Source organism: Tachypleus tridentatus, chromosome 3 (assembly GCF_004210375.1).
Source record: "Tachypleus tridentatus isolate NWPU-2018 chromosome 3, ASM421037v1, whole genome shotgun sequence".
In the NCBI taxonomy this organism is placed as follows: domain Eukaryota; kingdom Metazoa; phylum Arthropoda; class Merostomata; order Xiphosura; family Limulidae; genus Tachypleus; species Tachypleus tridentatus.
The window spans coordinates 89386109-89412545 of NC_134827.1; the positions used below are offsets into that span (position 1 = coordinate 89386109).

The following is a 26437-nucleotide window of genomic DNA, read 5'->3' on the forward strand; positions in this document are numbered from 1 at the left end:
ATTAAGTTGTGTAGCAATACCGGAAAGAGACACACGAGACGTGTATTTTACAATAATTCGGTTTTTTAAATCACTGGGCTGTTGTTTCCTGTTCGCCATGATGTCCAAGCAGATAATGACGGAAACGGCGCTAAATTGCCGGAAGTAAATGTTTTGCTGGCTAAATTCCAATAATTTTGAACGGGAATATAAAATTTTTCACATGTTCCGAACTGTTAGTACACTTTCTGCTCCTCCTATTTTTGGTTATTTGTTTATAATCACTTTATTTGTCGTTTAATTTACATAAAAATGTATGCAGATGTGTGTTAATATAATATTTATAATATACATTATACGTCTATTAGCCTAATCATGATACTTTTTAAGTTATGAGCAAAAAACTACTCGGGACGCATGTGTACGAACACTTTCTATCGTAACTGTATTTTAAAACGTAATCTGAAAAAAAAACAAAACCTATGTTACCCTTTAGAATTGAACTAAAATTAACAACTGAGAAGGCGAGCACCATTGCCTGCAAAGATATGAATATATTTGTCAAGGTAGTAGGAAGCATATGTAGTATGTAATTAATTGTATGAGTGTTTTTGAAAGGAACAGTTGTGTAGGTTACAAATCTGAATTACCAAGATTATATTAACTTTAATACAAGTCTGTTTTTTGTTTTACGTATATGCTCAAAAGGCTCTACATTATTGCACAAACAGCATGAAAATATCTAACTTTTCGGGTGGCCCGCGATGCCCAACGGGAAAGTCAAACATAGAGAGTTTGCGCCTGCGTGAAGATTAAGCGCTATATAATAATATGTATTAGATTAGATACTGGATGGTTCCATATTTGTGTCGAGAAATAAAGAAAATTTAATAAGCAAATCTCGTTAATGCATAGGCACATTGGCGTAATATTTCCGTAATTACGAAATCTCACGCTTTCCAAATGCTTTTCGAGATTTACTTACGAGCCATATTTTGTTATTATTTCACAACAAAAATGGCAGCTAATCGTAAAAGAAAAGTTGACAACGAAAACCGGCAGTTTCATGATGATTGGACTGCGCAATACTGTTTTGTTCAACAACAGAAGAACGTGATTTGTCTACTGTGTCATTCGACAGTAGCAGTGTCGAAGGTATCCAATATAAAGTGTCATTATGAGTCGAAGCATAAAGATTTTCACAACGTTGTCGGTGATGAACGAACATCTCGAATTGAATCTCTGCGGCAGTCGTTGAATCACCAGCAGAACGTTTTCTCAAAGCAATCAGCAGATTTAGGTGCAGCATGTGAGGTCAGTTACGATATTTCATTGATGATAGTGAAATCTTCCCGACCGTTCACCGATGGTGATTTTGTCAAGCAATGTATGATTACTGCATCGGAAAAATTGTGTCCGGAAGCAGTTCGCAAGCTGCAGATGGTGGCTTTGAATCGTATGACAGTTCGACGAAGAATTTCACACCTCTCAACAGACGTGACAAGGCAGCTTACAAATAAAGCAGCCAACTTTGTCTACTGCTCTTTGGCAGCAGACGAGTCGACTGACATCAGTTCAACAGCAGAGCTACTAGTTTTTGTTTGTGGTGTGTCGTCATCGTCGTCTAAAGAGGTTATAACATCATTTTGGTAGATGCAGTTAGTTTAAGAGCTTGATAAATATTTGAATAATATAGGCTGTATTTTGAAATTTTTAGTACTTACTTCAGTTTATTAGACAGAACGATCAAGATGAACCGAAAAGCCCCTTGTTGTCTTTTAATATTATGTTTAAACGAGCCCTTTCATTCCTAGCCACTTCATATTATACTGCTTCCTTAAAAAAACCTGGGCCTGTCAGTTGTAGCTATTAATAGTAACTTAGTAGAACTAGTTACGTGATTAAAACCATGTTTTTTAAAATATCAAATTTATCCTAAATCTTGCTCATCTCCTAACCTTTTATGGGAATGTAATGGATATACATCTCTTTTTTTTTTTTTATTTCAGGTTGTAATAACTGAAAACAAAGAGCCACTAAGACCAGAGTTGAAAAAAAAAAAACTTTGACAATTATATAAACCCATAGTGAAACTTTCAAACATTTGTAATATAAAATTTATCACTTACCAAAACATAGTTAATAAAGATGTGCCTGGCCAGGAATTGATACTAAAGTTAATGAACAATAAAGCACATATGACGTTGTTAACAATTATTTCAATAAAAAAAAAGGTAATCAGGAAAAAGAATTAAAGAATCAAAAATCTAATTCCAAAATAATAGTATTTTGTATTTAAACAGCTTCAAGATTAATAACAATATCGAGATAATCAGTAACAGTATTTTTTAATTATATCTTGTGAGTGTGAACTATCTCGTGGAATTTGTTTGTAATTAAGCACAAAGGTCCTCAATGGGTTATCTGTGCTCTGCCAACCATGGGTATTGAAACTCGGATGTTAGCGTTGGAAGTCCGCTGACATACCTCTGTGCCACTGCAAGGCAACTCATGGAAGCTTACGACAAGGATTTTATTTAGATTCTGAGACTGCGTCTGATGTGACTACCTATTACCATAAATTTACATAATCTTTCAAAACACACACACGTATATATAATCGCGAAGGTCTCTCTTTCTCTCTCTGTGGGTTTGTTCCTTATGCACAGCTACATCATAAAACTCCAAATTTGGGATACAGATATAACTTTGTGCAAAAAGTAACATCGACTGTTTGGCCGCAAATAGAAGCCAAAGTGTCCAGTATAGCATTTTTTGACAAACAGGGCAACCACTTCTTCTTAAACTGAAAAAAAAACAACGTATGTTTTCGTTAATGTGTGATGAAAAAAGCTATTATTTACGTGTTAAATTTATGTGTTCAAATGATTGAAAAACTTCGTGGAGTCTTTGTTTGTGTTCTTCCAACTTCCTCTGTTTTTTCTACACATAAATCCTACTCTCTTACTTCCCTTAACTGGAAAAAGCTGTTGCCTTTTCTCGAATTTCCGTGCATACTTAGTCAATTATACATAAGTGCTTGGTACAGCCGTATTTTTTGCTTTGTTTGTGTGTATTCTCAAGAATCAGCTATGTAAAGACTTTACAAAACGTTTGGTATAGGTAAGATTTCATATACGTTGTGTTGCAACAAGAGGAAACTAAGTCCGTTCTTCATAAAATGTGACATAATAACGTCAGAATATGCTGCAAACGGCATTTCATCATACAACAGAAATTAGGACATTAAAAGTTAGAGAATTTTGATTTGGAAACTTAAGACACCATGCAAAGCACTTGCAAGAAGCAGGAGTAATGTACTAGGTTTTGCTCTGGTTAAAACAGCTTTAGCAATTTTTTTATAACTATCTTACACTGTTATTTTTATCGATTTTAATTAAAATATTTAATTATGTAATTAAATCATTTTGTTGTTTTTCCCAAAAAACATCACGACCAATATAGTTGATTTTATGAAAAACTCAGAATATATAAAACCACTTTTATTCAAGCAACGAGGGGCCTGGCATGGCTTAGCGCGTTAAGGCGTGCGCTTCGTAACCTGAGGGTCGCGGGTTCGCACCCGAGTCGCGCCAAAACATGCTCGCCCTCCCAGCCGTGGGGGCGTTATAATGTTACGATCAATCCCACTATTCGTTGGTAAAAGAGTAGCCCAAGAGTTGGCGGTGGGTGGTGATGACTAGCTGCCTTCCTTCTAGTCTTACACTGCAAAATTAAGGATGGCTAGCGCAGATAGCCCTCGAGTTGCTTTGTGCGAAATTCCAAAACAAACAAACAAATTCAAGCAACGACAGGTCTTCCGCTAGTTAATAATATGTGGAGGGCATTACTAGGGTGTTTGTGTCACTTTTATATTACATACGTACCAAAAATGAAAGTGAGCAGCTGAAGTAAACGATTGAAGGAGCAATAAATGAAGAGTATGCAAAACCATAAGAAATTAAAAGTAGAATTCTCTATCGCACAAGATAACGCGACTAACTAACGCTTATACTACTAGCTTTAACTTTTGATAAACAGAACAGAAATCATTCCACTAACACAATTTATTTTACATCAAATTACTGATTCCCACGTGATTAATACAATTTCGGAATAATATATTTCTGTTTAAAACTCTGAGCCCCCTTAACAGCAGCACATCTATAGACTTAACGATGTTAGAACCAGGGCCTGGCATGGCCAAGCGTGCGACTCGTAATCCGAGGGTCGCGGGTTCGCGCCCACGTCGCGCTAAACATGCTCGCCCTCCCAGCCGTGTGGGCGTATAATGTTACGGTCAATCCCACTATTCGTTGGTAAAAGAGTAGCCCAAGAGTTGGCGGTGGGTGGTGATGACTAGCTGCCTTCCCTCTTACACTGCTCAATTAGGGACGGCTAGCACAGATAGCCCTCGAGTAGCTTTGTGCGAAATTCCAAAACAAAACAAACGTTAGAAACAAACAAGCTACGATCACTTCCACTATTCGTTGGTAAAAGACTATCCCAAGAGTTGGCGGTGACTGGTGATGACTAGTTGCTTTCCCTCTAATTTTACACTGCTAAATTAGGGACGGCTAGCGCAGATAGCCCTCGTGTAGCTTTGCGCTTAATTTCAAACAATCATCTGATGGCGGTGCCAAACAAACTAAAACGCAGAATAGTTCAATTAGTTGTTAATAAACATCCATGTGTAAATGAGATACACTTATGAAAAATTTACCTGAGATATATTAATAAATTAAAAATTACCAGGAGTTGGTCGTACGAAGTTCGATCACTTATTAGGCTTATCGGTTTGTGCAAGTGTAGTAGTTATTCAGTTCCCGGTAGGTTATAAAGTAATCTAAATAAATTCTATGATTACATTGACCATTTAACTGCACTGCAACTTTTACTCTGTGTTAATATTATTATTATTGTACGAAAATTCCGTAAAGGTTCTAGTGAAATAGCATAACGTTAAGTTCTATAACTTGAGGCCTAACACTATTATATTAGGTTGAGGAATAATTCGTGAGCGTTTTTAAATAATCTCATTCAAGCATTACATTCAAGACTATACAATACTTCAATGCATGAACACATTACACCCAAAACATTTATTATGATACTTTATTTCATGTAATACCTAGGTATATAGTATGCATTGTTTTAAACGAAATTGCAAGAAATTAAATGCGAAAAGCAGATGGTGTCGAAAATGCTCGATTTTGTCCACTTGACATTCCATTTAATGAGCTGAAAATGAAAGCAAAAATTAAAGACATATGAAAATCAAACACACCATCTATTAGAGCAAAAAATTATCTACCAAATGACATGAAATATTTTGCGAAAGCGTTTCATTTATGAATATATTTTGTTACCTTGAAAAAACGCTCACGAATTATTCCTCAACCCAATAATTTATCGGCAATAATAGTATACTGTAACTTAAGTACGTTGCAAGATATTGTCAATAGGTTAGGTCTACTTGTATTTGCACGTTAGAGTTAGAGTATTTGTAAAACAACTTTTACTTTGTATTAATTAAAGTTAATATTAATAATATTACTTTACTATTAATATTAATATTACTGCAAATGTGCCATTTTTATTTTATAGTTTGCAGACTGAAGGAGAAATTGGCTTTAAATTGTGGTTAGAAGAAAGTTTCGTATTAGGCCATGTTTAAAAAATAAAACTGAACAGTATGCATGTCAAAGAAATGAACGTTAAAATACAGAACTATAGCTTAAGAGAAAGCTAAGTTTTTGCAGTGGGTACAAAACATTTACATTAACTGACTAAGTGAAAAAAAAAAGAGTGGGATAAAAAAGGAAATTAAGGAACATTAAATAACAACATAAGAATAACAATAAGTGTTTATTGGTCAATCTAACCTACCTATTATCTTGAAAAAAAATGGGAAGAAAGCAAGGCATTACTATTCAAATACAAGCATTCCTTTGAATTTCTTTAAATTTACTACATCCATTACATATGAAAGCAACACCTACTAAAGGAGAAACCACCCTGTTGGAAAAATAAAACTGTTTTGGTTGAAAATGACTTTTTCCCTGTCAAGATAGCACATCAACACTATTAATACCCTTAACAGAAATAATCCTAACTTATTAAATGTTTGTGTCAGATCTCTTCCAATTCTTCAAGTACAGTAAAATTATTCCAAAAAGAGACCTTACCTTTGAATTAATTGCTTTAAAATAATTTTTTCTGTTTTAGAAGCTTGAACATTTGATCAATACTTATTCTTACACTGTTTTCTAAGAAATTTGTTTGTCTATATAACAAAATGTACAAAAAATGCAAAATTATTATAAAAAGTAACAAAATTTTTATCTTGCATATTAATTTATGGATATTGGCATATAAATGAATATGAATGAATGACATTAAATGTAACCACAAATTTTTATTTTTAAATATGCTTTTGTGCTAACTTTAGCAAGTATTACCCTTGATATTTAAGCATTTATAGCACATAAACTGAAATGAGTTGTAACACTGCATATTAATTTATAAAATAATAATAATTAATGGAAAAATTAATGATAGCAGCCTAAGCAATGCCAACAAATATTAACACAGTATCAACAACAAGAACTTCAAGCACTAAAATTATGAGACATTTAAACATACCAGTAGGATGGGTTGAGTCCTATTCATTACATAAGAGGACAACTTTAGTTCTTGATCGTGACTGAGAACACATCTTTCTTGGTATTCATAGTCACTTTAAACTGATGCTTATTAATGAGCATTAAAGGTAATGTGAATACTAGAAATTAACTGCACATAATAATGCAGCCAAGTGAAGGAACCCTCCACCCATTCATATAGCGTATAATATTTGTAATATTGATGTAGACCACTTTGCTTTAAATTCTTTCATTTGATGCTTTAACAGTATGAGAAAAATTCTCTTTAAGAAAGTATTTAATTTATTACAGAAATTATAGTTGCAGTGCTAAGTATGTGATATCATGAAACTATGTACAAAAACACAAGTGCTTTGAAGTAATGATTGGGTTTATTCACTGTTCTTACTGTCACTAAAACTAGTTACTGAGTTGACATAATTCACACCTTTGCAATGCTGTAAGCTTAACTTTTACAATTCGATAGAATTAGGATGTTAAATAACATCATCAATATGCACAAGTGAGGAAAATGCTACTTCAGGGGTCATGGCCCAATGCATTTGGGTTTGTTTGACATTCCATGCCATATATTTTTGATATGATTCACCAATTTGAAAAATTTATTGGATGATTTTGGTTTTGTATGGTGCAACAGCAGCACTCGGAGGTCATTATCATTTCGAACATAAAAGTTATGTATATTGACCCAGAAGAAGCTGCAAAGGTGAAAAATTGGTTCAAATAAAAATATATTTTTTTATATTTATTTGGAGTGTAAAGGTTGTTTTTTTCCCTAACTTTTAATCAAAATTAGCAGATTCAGGCACATTTAGTGTGATTAGCACAACTGCATCTCCCTCTGAATGGGTTGTCTGAAACGTTTTGCTGAGTAGAAAAATAACTTGTTTGTTGTGATGATTTGGGAAAAAGGTTTCATTTCAAATCATATTGTGTCTGTTGTGAAAGAAATATCATAGTCACTGTGTATGTCATTTATGTGTTACATGTTTTGTTGTTGGCTGACTTTTATAACCATCAGACACTATTATGGCATTTCTGTATTCACTAGAAACAAAGTCAGTCATTTTCTTGGTCATTTTAATCTTTTAAAAGGCTTCCATGTTCTTTTGATCAAAGTTTTCCAAAGGAGGTTAGTTGTGTCTTTAGTTTGCTCGAAGTTTCATATTTTGTAAAATCTAAAAATATCTTAGCTTAAAAGGTTTTAGTGGATTTTTAGGGTATCAGGGTAATTATTTATGATTGTTTGGTTATTCAACTGTATGTATATAAAACCTAAGAAAAATTTTGTTTGATATCTTCCATATGTGAAATTTTAAAAGCATTCTATGTCCAGCAACAAATGAGTACAAAAGTCATAGCAAGAAGATATAATTGCTTGCTTTACTTCTTGATTTATAATTTTGTCTTTTTAAAACATAAGGTTAATAATGTATAAGTAGTAATAATTGTAAATATATATATATATATAATGTATAACAATTAAAATGTGACTATATTATACTAGTCCATAAAATGCAGCTAAGACCGGAAAGACTAAAGGCCAATTTTATATTACTGGACATGTGACCTGAGTGCACTGCATCAGTGCAAACTATGTAATCTTAGGTAGTCATGACTGGAAGGTCAATGTAATAAAAAATAATAAATACATACGTTCATATATAGCATTATGAGACTTAAGCCACTTAGACTAAATATTTGTATTTTTAAGTTATAATAAATAGTCATTTTAACAGAAAAAAAGCATAATTTATATTTCCTAATTTTTTATGATAGTTACAAGATAGTGACAGACTCTCACATAGAGTATAGAAAATAACATAAAACATGAAGTTTTACTGAAACCAAACAATTGAAATATATTTAAGAGGTTTTAGAGATTATGCAAATACTACTTGAGATTTTTGGGATGAAGAATAGTTTTTAATCATAACATGAAATCACTTTGCAGTCATACTAGTAACAAAAGACTTATTTTCACAAACAAAACTTTAGTAAAAGTATTTCATTAAAAATAACTTTTTTATTTATAAAATACTTATAATATTTACTAAAACTCTACCAAATTTGTGAATATATATATTCTGTATCAAAAGTTATAGTGCAAATACTTAATAATGCAAGTGTGTTGATAAAATCTTGTATATTATACCGAGCCCATTGTGAAAAAGTTAAAGCACAATTGCTGTTAGAAGCGGTAAAGTAGCCAGTTACCCGTTTCATTATTAGTATGTTGTTTTAATATGATAAAAGAAACAAAAAAAAAGTACAAAAGGATATAAGTCATAAAAAAAACATTTTGCCGTTGCTTCTTATACTCATCAAATCAAACTAGTGCTTATCTGATTCTTTCTCCATTAAAGGAAATTTCAGGACCTTCTAATTATCTCAAGGTGTCACAATATACCTCAAATAACAGCAAATACAGTGCAGTAAGGTTAAATAATCTTGACCACAGCTAACGTGTAATTTAATATGTAAAATCTGTCAAAATGGATTGTTAAAATGAAAATTAATGTTTTATCTATTTATCACAGCAGTTTTTGATAACTCTTACTTATATCTTATATTATCTGATTAGTTCATTATTATGGTTATTTCCATTAACTGTTTTGTATGTGTGTATGTATATATGAACATACTAAAGCTGCTACTTATTTTAAAAAATAAGTTTTCTTACTGTAAAGTATTTCATTGCAAGGCAGTAAAGTAAATTTACTTATATTATATATTTATATGTTTTGTCTTATTTATTTAGTTTGTGATTTATGGTATTTTGTGGAAATTATCTGTTAGTGTGGATGTCTATGTGGTGAGGCAACATCTGAGAGAAGGCTCTATCTTTTTCTGGGATCTGAACATCCATCCATGTGTTTGCTATGTGTGGCAACCTGTGAAGGGAAGGAGAGAGTCCAGGTGGTTGAGGGTCCAACCCAAACATACTACTTTGATATTGAATTCATGTAGACAGGTGTCCTTAGAGTGGGCTTTTCCAGGGTAAATCAGATATTCCTGTTGGGCTGGGGTTAACTGAGTACTAGTATTGAGCATTCTCAACAGGTGTTGTGGACATTATGTCTAATGCTAATGTTTGAGTATAGTGCTTACAAAATTGTGCATTGTTGCAGTGTCCTTGTTTGGCTTTGTAATGCATCCCTTTGTAGGACTGCACAGTGAGTGGGGTCATTGGACACTGTAATTTATTCTGTTTGCTATGGATATCCAAATCCATGAAAAAAAACAATAAAAAACAGATAATTGGAGAACAATCATGCATTGATGACTTTGTTGCACAGTCACAGTTGAATTTCACACCTCTGTTTTTCATTTTTCATGCATTATCTGAGAAATTCTTAGAGCAGTTATCTCTGTTTTTCATTCAAAAGGTATTAGAGGTGTTTGCTGACTTCCCTAAGTCAGTTAGGAAGTTGGACTTTTGGAAACATTTTGGTGAAACATTTACACCACAACACACCAAACGCCACCTAAATTTGAAGGTCATTGGTGATTTACACATTGAGGTTACTCCCCATGCTACTTATAATTCCTGAATGGGTTTTATTGTTGAGAGGAATTTAAAGAACATTCCTGAGTGAGAGATCCTTACTGGCTTTTCCAGGTAAGGCATTTCTAAGGTGCTTCATATCTCCATTTGTAAGGACATAACAATGCTGCCTGCATATGTTCTTATTTTGATGTTTACCTGCTATTATCACAGCATGTTACTTGAATTATAAGATTCTGTCATATATTCCCAACTCTCTCCAATGTTTCCAGTGTCAGCAGTTTAGCCACTCAAAGACATCTTATTGTGGATCTTTGATGTGAGCTTGTTGTAGTAGCAAAAACTGTGATGCCTGCAAGTGTGAATTAGGACCTCACTGTGTTTACTCTAGTGTCTGGAGTTGAGTTTTCCTTCCTCAGTGAGCTATGCTTTTTCAAAATAGATGACCTGCCATTTTTCCTTTTGGCCTTTGTGTCCAGATGCAGCTGGCTGAATTGGGTCATTCCTTGGATATGACATTGCTATCACCACTGGTCAGACCATCCCACCATGGTGTATTGTAAATTTACACCATGGTGTAAATTGTGCTCCTGTGATCTTTCTTTCAGTCATCTGAGGAAGGTGGAAACTCCTGATTGGAAGTACCATCCTCTGTTTGGTGAACATATTTCAAACCATTCTCCCATTCCCATTTATACGGATGGTTCAAAACCAGGAGACTTTGTGGGCTCTGCCTTGGTTTGTTGTGGTTTGGTGCATGCACAAAGGATCCCTTCTACAGCTTCTGTATTCACTGCTAAGTTATATGCCATTTCTCTTCTCCTGGATCATGTAGAAGCTGTGCAGTATACCAATTGTACTATTTGTACTGACTCCCCTCACTTTTATTTTCACCCTGTTCTTGTCAGTATTCAATATATCTAGCCTGTTTTTCTTTATCTTCTGTTTCTTTTCAGTTTTTTCTGGATACTAGACCACGTCAATGTTTGTGGCAACAAACTTACTGATACCACAGCTAAGTCTGTCTGCTCTGATGCAGTCATTGCTGTGCCTGTTCTATGTATGGATTATGGTCTTGTATTCAAAGCTTGGTTCTGTGCCAGTGAGCAATGTGATAAGAGGCTTTTTCAGTTCAGACCTTCTGTTGCTCTATGGCTGTCATGTTTCTGTAAGGATGAGAAGGAAGAAGTTGTCCTGACAAGGCTGTGCAAGTTTATTAACTCACCATTTTTTTTTTATCTGGGACTGATGCAACCAATGTGTGGCCTTTGTGACACTCAAGCCACAGTAGCACACATTTTACTGTTGAGCCATCATTATGACTTTGAACTATTTTAGACATGTTCTTACCCCCTAATGTTGGATAATTTCTTTGTCAGTGGTCACAATGTCCACCTTGTGTTTTTTAAATCTTTAAGGGCCATTAGCCTTTTTAATTCTCTTTAAGTTTTTCACTTGCTTTTTGATGTTTCTTTAGTTTTATATTGATTAATTTTTACATTTTACAACGGTTTTACTTTTACTAGTTGTTTGGCACAGATAGCTAAGTTGTTTTGCACCACTAAATGCCAAATAACCAAACAAGAATGAGATTTATTAAGAAAGTTAATGTCAAGCTTTATTTATAAAAGATATATCTCCAGTGTTTTATGATTCACTTCTGTACTACACTTTCTAGCTTCTTTTAGAGATTTTGATATTAGGGTGTTTAATTGGCTTAAAACAGTCATATGATGGTTAAAGATACTTTGAATAACTTCAAACATTTCCTGAGTATTGAAGTATGAGAGACATTACTCTTCAATGTAATTCAGCAAGGAACAGAAAACAAATATCTGCACTGCAGTCCAACTTGTCTGAGCAAACTCATTTGTGTACTGTAGCTACATGCAAGTTATGCGTCAGACTAATTATATTTAACATTTATTAATTTGATCATTTTGAATTTGATACAGAACTACATACTGTGCTCTGGATTTACATTCATAGGCTGTTTTTATAGACTTGCTTTTGGTTTGCCTTTGGAGCTCAATATGCTGTAATATATGGAGACATGGCATTATCAATACAGTATTTGCTTATCTAATTATTGTATAGACAGTATGTGAAACTATTTGGGTAGAGCATTTATGTCAAAAACTGATGTAATGAAGAGGTTTAAGGTTCATATTAAAACTGCATTATCTTATGGGGTAATTTACAAAATAGAAGGTGTTGAATTAGTGACTTTTTATGTGTCACTAGCAATAAAAAAATCATCATATAATTATTTTTTTATTCAGCAAAACATACTCTGCAACCTGTGGCATCCAAACAGAAATATCACTGATGTATCCACTATAGCACATGACCCAATCCATTCATCACAAATATGCAAACATGTATACATTTGGCTAACAAATTGTACACATTTAATACAAAATAATGGTAAATAGTAGTAAATGTCTGAGTGTCCTTCAAGAATATATTTTGTACTTTATGTTTTAAATCTTGCACAATACATATGGTGTTACCCATCAACTGATGGCAAATGTTTTCCACCTGTAAATAAAAGATTTTGAGGTGATCCAACCTTTGAACACCCTACATCTTATTAACCATGAGAAAAGCATGTTTGTTTGTTTGTTTTTTTGAAAAACAGTCTAGAAACTTTCATACTTTGATCTTCAATCCATTTAAAATATTGAACATTGTCTGAAGCATGAATCTGCTAAGATTGTTTCAGATTGACTCTATAGGTTGAGAGTAATTAACCAACAGGCTTTACAAAATATAAATTGGGTTAAGTTCAATTTTGACCTCACTTAGGACATTCTCCTTAGTTCATAGTTCATACAAACTTTGATTGAGGTTGGCCCAATAGGTTTAATGGAGTCAGGGTGCAAACAAACACATTTTATCTTTATATATATATATATATACATGAGACAGTAATATCAAAATTTTGTTAAAAAGAGAAAAAATGAAATTAAAACAAAAAAAAACTTTTCTAAGGGATAAATAAAAGCAGGAAACTTGCCCTGGGCATCTGGCAATGTGAATTGTAAGCCTTCGAAGTTGAAAATAACTTGTTAGTTACTTGGGTATAAAATTATGAATTTTAGCTTTGCATACAGTTGTTACTTAACTCTAATTAAATCTTTACTCTCACAAAGAAGCTAAATCTAGTCCAACAGCTGAAACTGCACTGACCCTTTATATGTTTAAAACAAATATTACATTATAACTGAAGTTAAACATTTATTTTCCATTGTCAGTCCTACTTTTCAACATTAAGTTGTAGCAGATAATGTCTTAGGTTATAGCACTCAGTGTGTTGGGGATATTCAATCTATCAAATGAAATACAGATGCTTATGTTAACTTAGCCAAGAGATAGAGAAAATCAGTTAAAAGGTTAGGAGTTGGGTGATAACAATGCAATATCTCAACTTCCACAGCCTGTCTCCATTGTTGAATAAACTCTTTTACTGTTCCAGTGGAGTATGGGAGTCCTTTCTAATTTCCAGTTCTAAGTTGTTGGATAGTGGACTAGTGAGCCATTCTCCTGAATGTGGTAGTGATATATGTTGGGGATGCAAATCTTACTCTTATTCCTTCCATACAGACTAATTTTGACTGCTGGCTGGATCTGAAAAATACTATCATAGGTGTTCCTCTTCCTGCTCCTTGTTCAGAATGATGCCTTTTACAGATGTTTCTCCTTCTGGTTGAGAGAATATTCTGACACTCGTTAGGTTTTTGGGTAAAATGGTCTCTTTTTCTGAGTTCTCTCTTCTTATCACTCTTTCTAAACTTTTTGGTGTTTGTCAGGCCTATCATCACTTCCTGCATGCTCTTTGGAGAAAGTTGGTGGTGGTCCACTCTAATAATTATATAGTAGTTTTTGACATTCAGTAAAGGAACATTTGGCCAACAGACCTGAGTTTTTCTACCACTGCTATTACATCAGTTTGTTGACATTTGATATCTGGGTGCCCTGAATCTTATTGCACATAGGTTATCCTACTCTTCTCAGTACATAATTTTCCCAATTTTTGTCTTCTGTTTCTCATCTATTGGTGAGAGCAGTTAATGCTTTCAGTCAGCAGTAAACAGATTGGTATTTATATGCATGTACTCTTATTTATCTCCTTCTGGGCTCCATATTGGCTGAGCCACAAGTGGTTTCCCCTGCTGTACCAGTTTTTGGGGTCATTCATCCATTCCTGCACTCAGGATTCACACATGACTTTTGCATGTTGGATTTGCTATTTGCCATCAGTTTCATTTTTATTCCATGGTTGTTTACCAACACAATGCTAAGATCAAGGGTTCGATTCCCCACAGTGGGCTCAGCAGATAGCCTGATGTGTCTTTGCTCTAAGAAAACACATGCACACACACACACACACGTAAGTGGTACATGCACTGCTGTTGGTCCATTCAAATGGGTTATTGTCGTTTCCATTATACTGTTTCACACATACCTTTTTGTTTCACTTCCATCCATTTCCCACCTTCATCTTTGGTTCTATCCATATAGGCTACTGTTTGTACTCTTTGTTGTTATGTTGCCTTCATGGCTCTTTTCCTTGGTTTTACTTCCATCCATTTCCTACCTTCATTTTTGGTTCTATCCATATAGGCTACTGTTTGTGCTCTTTGTTTTTATGTTGCCTTCATGGCTTTTTTCTTGGTGTCCGTTTATGTCTGTTAATTTTTTTGGCAGTCATCCTCTGTTTGCGATCTTTCTCCTTCCACCTTGACCAGTTGGGTTCAATTTTAATTTTATTTGTTTATTCTTTCTTATTGTCTTCTTCCCATAATTTGTTTGAGGTGTCTTCTGAATAGAGCATGCACCTTACCTTTTCCATGGCATCTCACCTGTGTTGTACCCTGGAAGAAATTCTTCAGTTGAGTATGTGGACTACTCCACATAAGTTCATATATCACTATCTCCATTGGCTTTTTGTATCTTCATCTTCAAGTTATCATCTTTTCCCTGTAGCCATTCTTCAGACTTTGGTGAGACTGTTGTTGGGTAAGTTATTTATATCTCCTCATTTTTCAGGGCCTTTGTTTTTACTGTCTGTATCCCACTTCCACCAGTGGGGCTTGACCAGGCATGCTTTTCATAGTAAAATCTACACTGTTAGGCAATGTTGACTGCTTATTTCTAATTTACATGAGCATAACACACTCACTGTAGAGATGGAATGTTCCACAAGATTGTTTGTAGGTTTATCCTTACAATAATTTTGCTCCTTTAATATGCCCATTCCAGACTGTAATCACCTGCTGACTTTTTTGGTAAAGTAGAACCAGATAGCTGCTATTCTGTGCCATCCCTTAGATTGAATAAATCAGGTATAATCTGCTTTTTAATATAGAATTTTCATGTTTACATGTTGCACTGTCTCCATTGCTGTCATTCCCCCAGAAGCTCCTTCTTTTACTGTTCCAGTGGAGTATGGAAGTCCTTTCCATATTCCAGTTCTAAGTTGTTGGTTGGTGGGCTAGGGAGCCATCCTCCTGAATGTGGTAGTGATATATGATACAAAAAATAATGAATCCATTCAGTTGAGAGTGGGGTGGTGGTGTTTTGCTGGTGTAGATGATGAAATGCCCTCCAGTCTAATGCTTCATTTGTGTTTGGGATTATCTTTATCTAATTAAGTAAGTACGGATAATCATACATTAAATGATGTATATTATTTGTTTACTCTTTCACAGAATTATTACATCTGGGGCCCTAATTATTCTTTTACTTTACTGAAAATAATACAAGTATGTGTGTATGTAAGAAACAGGTGTTCTACTTTAGGTATATAGTTAGATTTGAGGATAGGATGGTACAGATCCTGATGAGCAAAATTGAATTGGTTGTACACATACACAATGCTTTGCATTGATGGCACATAAAGTATATCTAATAAAAAAGGAAACATGCAAGTATAATGAAAATAGTTAAATTTTATATATACAACTAGGGATCAATATATATGTAACCTATCCATCTATAGTGATGTAGAAAGTTTTAATAATACAAAAAGTATTGAAACAAGAAATTCAAAACTACAAAAATTGAGCAACTTAAAAGTTAAAAAATGTTCTATCTACTTTGGCAAATTACTGTAGCTGCATTAGTTTGTGCCAAAATAAGGATAGCACTTTTTGAATTATGACTTTCTTATTTTAGCATTAAAACTTTCTGTATCAAAATAGATAGCTAGGCTACACATACACACATATGTAATATATATTGATTCCTACATATTTTTATCAAATTTAAAATGTTTTTATTATACTTGTTGCTGTGTTTTCTGTTGATTTGAATCATTCTTGAAAATAATCTGCTTCTAAATAATATTAAATACTTTATTATCGAAAGAGTTCATCTTGGTAATCAAAAGTGCGTAAGGAGTAACTACAGTACCACTCAACCTTGGTTTTGGGTGTTTTATATTTTTTGAAATATTTTTGTAATTAAATGCTTTATTTTTCTTTCACAGGAAAAAAACGAGAGAGAGAAAATAAATCCAGCTGAAGCAATGAATGACAGTGACCTAGGATTTGACCTTGAATCTCCAGTTAGAAAGGTTTGATAAAAGCATACAAAAATTTCTGCTTTAACTCTTTCCATACAGACATACTTTTCAACATATGTAGTGAAGTTTTCTTGAGTAACATTCAAATTTAATTGAATTACATTGTTATAATGATGTACAAATAAACTTGGCATTAAAATGTGGCTATTAATCTAAATTTTAATATTATATACATTTTATGTCCTTAATTTTGTAAGGCACAAGGCACTATTAAAAACAATCTTAGTTCTCTCTTCTCTAATTTATCTACCAGTCCCCTAAGAAGTAACAAATTTAATGTAAATTACTTATAACATGGTTATCACTCAAACAAAGCATAATTGTTATGGCCTTTATTCTCATTTTTGTACAGAACCATAGACTAGAAAATCGAACCCCTGTTATCATGCATTCTGTCACATTCTGTCTTTTACAAATTTATCATTAGTTTTTCTTTGATGTTTAATACCATATTAATACCAATACTAAGTCAAAACTTTAATTTATAAAATTAGATATTATATTTTAGAATTTGTTATACATTAAATTGTCTCCTTCATTTCCAATTCAAAAGCACAGGAAATACATCCATGAACTTAGCTGAGTTTCCAAAGGCTCTTGTTAAAAAGCCAGAAAAATTCTGATAGCTATAGGATATTATTGGCTTTTTATGAATTATCATTCTATGTTCTTTAGTATATTGTATAATTAAATAAAAATTTACTGCAATAATTCTATGGATATAAAAAAATAGGATTAAGTTTCATCGACACTTGATAACAATAGAAAAAGAAGATCCAGGTAAGTGTAATATTTCTTATTTTTCATGTGTATTCATTAACTGTTATTATAAAAGTAACTAAAATGTAAAAATTAGGTACTTTTTAGCTTATATAAGGTTATATTAAGTAAAATAAAGAAAACAATAATAATCCTTCACAATGTATGATTGTAAGTAATTCATGAGTAGTCTTTTCATTACTGTAATTCAATAGGGTAATATAATTGACATGTTTGTCAAGGGATTTACAACTTGTAGATGGAAATACTTTATATTTTTTTCTACTTCCTTTTATCAGTTTTACCTCTCTTAAACTTAGACTTTGAAATTAAACAATTTTTGGAATATTAAGTTTATTTATTATATTTATAGCCTTACTAAAATCTAAAACTGTAAACGCTACAAGGTATTACATTGTAATAATACTTGATCAAAACTGCGAGAAAACTTAGAAAGGTTCTAGTAACAGGACACAATAATACAAGTGCTGAATCACAGAAGTGGAATTATACAACTTATGATTCATACATGATTACGTAAACAAACCTGCGATAAACTGTCGTATATAAATGAAACTAAATTTACTACTGGCATTAAACTTAAACAATCATGTATATCTAAGAGACAGGCATTTTAAAAGAAAATGGACAGACAAGAATATTATGTATTATATCTGATGGGTTTGGAAATTACCTGGAAATCTTATATGAGTCATGTAATTATGAATATTTTTGAGTGTACTATTTTCAGCATGGTATCACTGATAGTTTTGTTCTACTTAGAGAAAGTTACATCGTAGTCATTATTACATGGAAAAATTTGGTAAGTAATAAGGGTGTGTAGAAATGAATTGTTGAAACTTTAGGTGTCAAAAATTTATGAAAATTGACATGATGTTATACAATTTCACATTAAGTCACTGAACACAAAGCTAATAGATACTAACACATTAAAATGTAAATTTAGAAAATTTTGAAACATTTCAGGAAAATAAGATACTTATGCTTATTTGTATGTTCTTTATATTGTAAAATATGTGTGTTGATATTTTTTGGTTCAGATACTTACATGCAAATTTTTGTCTTAATTTTAATATTAGTATACCTTTAAAGTGTATAACAGAACATTTTTATAACATCATCTATGCTGTAAAAATTTTTAGGATTATATAACATTAGAAAATAATGCTAATGTCATAGGAAGTGACATAATAAGTGTTGTTTTTTTTAAACAAACTTTAGCTTTGGAAGAGGGGCACATTCTGATCCTCACTTAGTAGTTGTGCTCTTCCAAAATTTGATCTTCATCCTTTTTACAGTGATGCCCTTGGAATAAAGATAGTGTTTACTTGTTCACTTGTGTTTTTTTTCTTTTACTGCCCATATCAGAAATAATACTCTTAAATAACATTTTTGGAAGATTGCATTTTACAGGGTTACTGAGCTCCTTTCTGATGGGCACTAATGAACTTGAATATCACAATCATGCATGTATATTTAGATGTTGATAGAAACATTATAGATGGTGGAGCTTCTTCTGAAATTAGAGTTATTAATGTTAGTGTATATTTTATATTTTGGAAGTTACAAGGCAGTTTACTCTTGTAAAGGAATACATTGTAGAAAGCCTAATAAAGGAAGATTTATATAATCATTGAGTGAAATATGTCATTATAAATGAAAGCCATCATGGATTCACAAAAGGGTAATCTTGCCTTACTGTAGGCCTTCACCAATCTTTGGTACCAAGTTGCCATGGTGACTAAAAATTTCATCATGGCATCTTGTATTTTTTCCTCCCATTTTATTTGTGCATAGGTCTGTCTTAAATAGAACTTAAATCTAGAACAGTTTGGGATTCTTGGAAGTCCAGAATTTTTTGTGTTCTTTGAATCCTAAATCAAGTTTTGTTTCTAATATTTTAATGGCAGATTCAGCATTTCTTAAATTCTTTATTTGTTTTTGCAAAAAGGCAGCACTATCATTGCACAACATGTTAGTAATTTATAGCTATTTTGTTTTTCTTCTTTCTCTGAATTCAACCAGTCAGTACATGTATTTAGACTCATATGGAACCAAAAGCAGTTAGTTCAGGCTATACTCTCAGGTGTTTGTTGATATCATATGATAGTTATCATGCACTCACTGTTGTGAAAGTAAATAAATATTTGCTGACACCTTGATTATCTGAGTTGGTCCAGGGAAAGCAAAAATTCACAGATAACAGAAACAGCAGATAATCGAGGCACTAATGTATCTCACTAGTTAGCCCATTGTTTAATCTAAATACAAGTTTTCAATATATGTAATTCCTTGTTTTAAGTCATAATCAGGAAAAATTATAAAAGTAATTATAAAGGCCAAGTGTCAGTCATTCCTGATTTCTATGAATTTTGTGAGTTATATGAGTCAATTTCTAACTTTTCTCCTATAATACTTCCTGTTTTAATTACCCATTTCCATTTTTATTTAAATTTTAATAGCTAACACAGGCATAAATAACTATTAATGTTTGACACTTTCTTTACTATGGACATGAAAGTGAATGCATTCACACCCTATCAATGCCTGGGAAAAATAAGTCAGAAATTAGGAAAAATGTATGCTTGGAAATAATTATGAAAAAAGTCTTTATTAAAACAAGGTGAAGATGCCAATTACTTGTATAGAAGAGAAAAATACATAACTGGACAAAACCACAAAACAGCCCAAACATGCATTTATGGTTAAAGGATGCCAGTGTGCAGCATAGAACAGTAGAAAACAATTGAAATTGAGCAAAATCTTTAAGAAATGTTAATGTGCATTTTGTGGGTTTTTATATACTATGTTTTTAATTATTAATCAAATAAAGTTAACTAACCTACAAATATTTTGTATTTCTGTATCTTAACAGCTTAAAATAAAAGAGCCAAAGCTAGGCTTGAACTGGAAAACTTACGATTTGAATGCATGCGAGATCCTGCATATGAAAACCCTGGGTACCATACATCATCTGAACTTTTGCAACCAAAATTAATTTCTGAGTGATAGTTTCTCCACAACATCAAAATTATTGTCAAGAATCATAATGGCACAATTATTTTAAGAGAATTTGGGGAAAGGGGAAAACTGTAGGTAATGGATTATTATAGATAATGGAGAAATGGACAATCAAGGTACTACTATAGCCACCTTTTTTCAGTAGTGAAGTTAGGTTAGACACGCCTACATTAAAATAAAAGAGCCAAAGCTAGGCTTGAACTGGAAAACTTATGATTTGAATGCATGCGAGATCCTGCATATGAAAACCCTGGGTACCATACATCATCTGAACTTTGCAACCAAAATTAATTTCTGCTCTACATCCCGAGTTTGTTGGCTGGCTCCTAGATCTGAAAGTATTTGTCAATGCTTGCTTCACTAAATTTGTGTGTGAGGATGCTATTCTTTATCAGAACAACTGAAAAGATGTGGACTTGGTGTACTTAAGTTTTCAAAAAAAAAAATTACAAGATTTTATTTAGAAGATTGGCTTAGAAAATGACATCAGTAGAGTTTGGGAAAAGATGAGTTAATTGGGTATTTAGGTAGTTGGATAAGAGGAATAATATTTTATTAGAAGTTACTTCAGGGGTCAGTGCTCAGGCCTTTGTTTTTTCTTACGTAAATTAAGGATGACATTAAAGTATTGGTTATCTATAGCTGTATTGGGGTTGTTGAAGTGTTACTGATTGATTACTTAGCAGGCTGTACCTCGCCGTGGTCGACGATCACAGAGTCCGAATCTTGCAGGTCCTGATGAGCTGACTAGCCTATCGTCTGAATTTCCTTTGAAAGATGTAAGAAAATTACAGCTTAAGTTTTCTTTAAAACTTTTGACTTAGAGGTGTTTTGAAAAGTCTTAAAAGAGTAGAAGTAACCTTTGTGTATTCATTCACAAGTAAAATATTGCTTTATCTTGAATAGATTAGTCTTCTCACTGCATTATCATAATATTCAATATAAAAATTAGCTACTGAAAATAAAGTTAACTGAAGTTCCAATTCCTAAATGTGAGCAAAATTTTTCAGTATTACTTAATTGCTACCTTTAATACAAATTTGAAAATTTTTAAATGTGTTTAAAGTACAGATTTGTAAATACAATAAGATGTTATTGTATTTATTTTTATTGCCAATTTCTTTTTGAAGAAAGAACAAATTGTTCATTATGCACCTTTTTTTAGGATATTCTATTGAGTATTTGTACATTTTAAATGATGAAATATTTAACATTGGGTAAAAATTTTAATATATGTGAAAAACTGAATATAAAGTGTAGTAATAAAATACGAAGAAATGTTTAAGTAAGTAATCAATCAATTTGAAGTATCCATATGATCATTTTACCATGATAGTGGCATTTTTTGAACATATACATTTTTCAAAAATTAAGAATTATATAATTCTTCTGTTCTAAAGTACTGGAGTTTTAAAAAAGATAGTGCTAGTTGTACTTATGTGAACAGTTGTTAAGAGCATCTCAAGTTCTCTTTTTACTAGATTTTGAGAACTGTGTAAGAGCTCAAACTGTCCTCAAAACTTTATTTTCTTGAAATATTCTTATTAGCCATGTGTTACTTGAATTTGGTGTGCTCTATGTGGAAATGTATTCAATTGTTGGTGACTGTTATTTTGTTTCCATTCAATAGGGAGAATAAGGCCAAAATATAACACAATTTGTTAAGGGTACAAGTGAAAATACATCTTTGGATACTTCTTACTCCTTTAACAAGTACATATAATAATGTCTCTGAGCACCTTCAGCAGTGTTTTGTCTTGTATTATTATCAGAAATATTTCAGTTTATAATTTATTAAATATTGGATATCCAGAATTACAATGATCTTTTCATGTTTTTGTTTTAACTACTTACTACCACATTTAGATAATAGACGCTGACCCTTTTGGACCAATGTAAACTTAAAATACAAGATACTGTGGTCATAGATATCTATACATATTAATTTGAGAACAATTTTTACTCTATTCCTTGTGTATTATTGAGCAGTGATATTCATAGAAGTACAGTAAAACATGAACATTGATTTGTATTGATTCCTACTCCATTCATATCTGAATCACTATCCATGCTTTCTTAGTGAATAAAGAATGTTACCTTAAAGATATTCACCTTAGATTCTCCATGTGTGCACCCTTCACAATTATTTAATCTTTAATGGAGATAGGATCTACTTGAACTTCTACTTTTGTCTTTTTGACACTTTTCCTCCTTTCAACCAGTAGTGACTATCAGCTTTAGGTGGCCATAATATGTCACAATTCTTTCTCAGTATAGTTCTCTTACATACTTAGTTTCTTAGTTCTTTCATCTAATTATTGCTTTTACCTATTAGTTAAAAAGCCTGATCTTTTGTCTGGTTTCTTCTGTTTTTATATTATCAACTTGTCATCTTTAAGGTTAAACTTCTAATGTATTTATTACTATCACTCATTTATTTACTAATTCAAATACTAAGTCTATTTCTGTAGTATGAGAAAGTTATCCTTGTGTTTTAATTTATTATGAAAAGTGTTTTTTTTTAATTCTCTATTTTTAATTGTTATTTTTATTCAGTTATTTTCATCAAATTAACAAATCCTCCACATGAATCTATATTCTATTTTTTATTTACTTACTTTTTTCAGGTCTTTTGTTTCTTGTATGTGAATGACCATTTTAGACAGCCATAATTTAAGAGTTTGTTACATGATTCAGTTTCAGCTCTGCATAGTTTGCTTGGTCTGATGAATTGTAGTTACCTGTGAAATGTTTTTTTTTTCAAGTAAATAAATTTTGTTTTCTGGCATCTTTTTTAACTCATTTATATTACTCTGAATCAGTCAAGGAACATCAGCAGAACCTTTGTTCAACTAGCATTAAGGTATCAAACATATTGTTGGTGTGAACATGCTTTATAGTCACTATTAGAAAAACCTATGCACCGGATAGATGAAGTGAAGAAAAAGTGTCATTGGCTGCTATTCAGTTCTTCACATTATATAACTGCACAATAGAAGTTTTAATAGATATAAATTAAGTATTCCAAAACTTGTTTAATTTTGAAGTCTAAGTTCAAGGGAGGTTCAGTTTAAGCTACACTTTGATTAACATGTGTTATTGGATTGTACTATTTTCGAATACTTTCACTCCTTTTTAATGACCCTGAATACAGGTTAACTATAGAGAGAAGAGGAAAGTATCAAAAATATTGTTGGTATGAACATGCTTTATAGTCAGTATGAGAAAAACCTATACACTGGATAGGTGAAGAAAAAGTGTCATTGGCCAGTATTCAGTTCTTCATATTATACAGCCACACAACAGCAAGTATAATAAATAACTTAGTTGAGCTCACATGTACTTTCTTTAATGACATTTCCAACCTTGAATGGACTGGGTATTCACTACAGGAGTTTACTATTCTCACAATGACAATTCTTCATTTCTTCACAACTGTGTGTCTGTTGAAATGGTAACACAGATTTAGGAGATCAAAAATTTCTAACATTTGGATGTTTTTCAAGGTGGTATCTTATATCCACATTCTTGAACATTTAGTTGGCCATGTTTTTAATCAATTGTTACTGTCTCTCCACTACCAAAATTACATACACTTTCACAATAGTGTCTTCTTGTAGTTGTCATGGAGGTCAGTCATCCTCACAGTTTGTCAAGTGGGTGTCTTCCTGCTACTGAGATATCACACTAACAATATTCATATTATTCCTTGTCATATGTCAGGTGTAATAAGCACTCTGGATACATCCCTTTCATAAGGGTGTAAAGATTTTCCTATACAGTGGAATTTTCACCTATTTGTTTTCTGGTTGATATGTGATCATCTTAGACATCCCATGACTGATGCTTTCACTGCTTCAGACAAGTATTCTCTCTTTCAGTTTGGTCCCTCATTTGTCTGCTCTGGCTCTGAATGGTTTGTGTCACAATTGAAAGGACATGTTCCTTTGTGCATGCCTTTCTTTTTGTATTTTTTCTTTAATACTCAGTAAGATCTCTCATAAGTATTGTTGAGTTATTTTCAATGCAATGTTTTTGTCTAGAACAACTATGTTTTCTCTTTACCACCTTCTTTTTGGATGTTTTTCTATCTCTAGTCTAATCTAATCTTTATTATCATTCTTGAACTCCTCCATATTCTATTCTGAGGTCCATTGACTACTTTTTCATGGCTTTCTTTTGTATTCATAAGACGGCTGGTATGGGTATTAAAACTTTAATTAAAATAAAGTGCAGAACAATGATTTGACTTTCTAAGGTCATTTTCAGGTTAACAAAAAAAATTAATACACATATCAGCTGTCCTGAGAATACATTTTTACTTCAAGTGGATTTGTTGTTATCATGAATGGGTTGCTTTTGTCTGTTTCTTTTGGAAACATGGTTAATTCTTCTCTGGTGTTGCAGTTATGTTATCAAGGTTTTGCCCCATTCTTTGTTTGTGGTATACTATTCTTGTTAGGCTGTTTTTTTTTGTCACTGATGTCAAAAGTACCATTTCATTTTATTCACACTCATCAACAAATGGTATTTCATTCCTTCTATCCCTTTTATAAAACAGATCTTTTTCATTCAATATTTATAGCTATAGATATGCTTTATTAGTTACATTTCAATGCTGCCAGTAAGTTTACTGGGATGCTACACAAAGCTATCTTGATCCAGTCTTTTCAACCCTTTTGTTTTTGCACCATTTCAAAATGTGCTGATAATGTGACTATCTTACTAATCATACTATGCCATTTATACTACCACAACTATCTCCCTCTGCTATTCTATCACAAACCTCACTTTCTTGATTGGCATTCTAGTATGTAGACATGGTTTTTAACTTATTTTCTGTCTGATTACAAAATTTGTTGTGCACTTGATCACAAATGTATATCTATTTTAACTTTACATTTTGACATTTTGTGTTTGGTTTCTATTATTTCCACTCATTTTGTTTTATACATATTTCTGCATTCAGGCTTTAATTTGTAAATATGAATTTGAGATTTAATATGGTGGTGATATCTGCTTAGGAAGGACAAGTTTGTGTTTGTGGGGAGTTCATATCTTATGTTTGTCTGATGATTTCTTCCTTTCACTTGACAGTTTTTGTGAGGAAATTTCTTTGAATGACACTTTTTATTTTTTACTGCACCTTCATGTGCTTTGCTGGGTTAGATATAGTTCTTTTGCCTAAGAGATCTGTGGTAAATTTTTCAGTTTGTATTCCTCACATCTAGTAGTAAACATTTGCTCATGTTTAGGAAGTTTATGTGTGAGTATGTAGATGGATATATTTTTTGCACCTAATAATTCAACTCTTTCATATATCCCCTGCTTAGTATTGGATACTTTAGTTTGTTATAATTCTTTTACCATCTGAGTTACTTTAAATTTGCATTTACAGTTTGATTATTACCTTATTTTTTTAATAAGTTTTGGTTTATGTACTGGTTTTTCACAATCCTTGCTGTTTGAGTAATTGTACATTCAGCTAATTTTGTGGGGTTTCACATTCCTCTGTCTTGTCCCAAGTCTTTTATGTTCACAGATGCTTCCTTGGTAGGTTTGGCTCTTTTCTTGATTCCCAAGAGATTTTCGGTCAGCAGTGGTCAGTCAAGGAGGATACCCTCCTTATCAACATCCTGGAATTATTGGGTTATACATAATTTCCTTCAGGCAATTCTACTGTCATCAGTTATATCACCAAGCATGGGAAAATCAATTTAGGTCTGTGGGTTTTTAGACTCTGGATCTCATTTACTTGGGCAAGAAACACAATTTGGTGGTTCTGGTGTGTCATATTCCCAGAATTATGAATCTTGTAGCTGATCAGTAATCCCATCCCAACCAGGTTCTTGTCACAGAGTGGGTCCCATCATCTTCAGGTATTTCTGTGGGTGT

General features: G+C 32.5%; 1 protein-coding gene across 3 annotated transcripts in view; it reads left to right on the forward strand.

The window, feature by feature from the left end:
- The first annotated feature begins 981 nt into the window (after window positions 1-981).
- IFT43 (intraflagellar transport 43) overlaps window positions 982-26437 on the forward strand; it is a 72839-nt gene continuing 47383 nt past the window's right edge. The window contains exons 1-3 of one of the 3 annotated variants that reach the window (XM_076495525.1): window positions 982-1611; window positions 16646-16732; window positions 21226-21321. In XM_076495525.1, the coding sequence (XP_076351640.1) occupies window positions 997-1611; window positions 16646-16732; window positions 21226-21321 (798 nt within the window). In that variant the 5' untranslated portion in view covers window positions 982-996. The remainder of the gene's footprint in view (window positions 1612-16645; window positions 16733-21225; window positions 21322-26437) is intronic. The other 2 variants (XM_076495526.1, XM_076495527.1) reach the window with 2 other exon arrangements.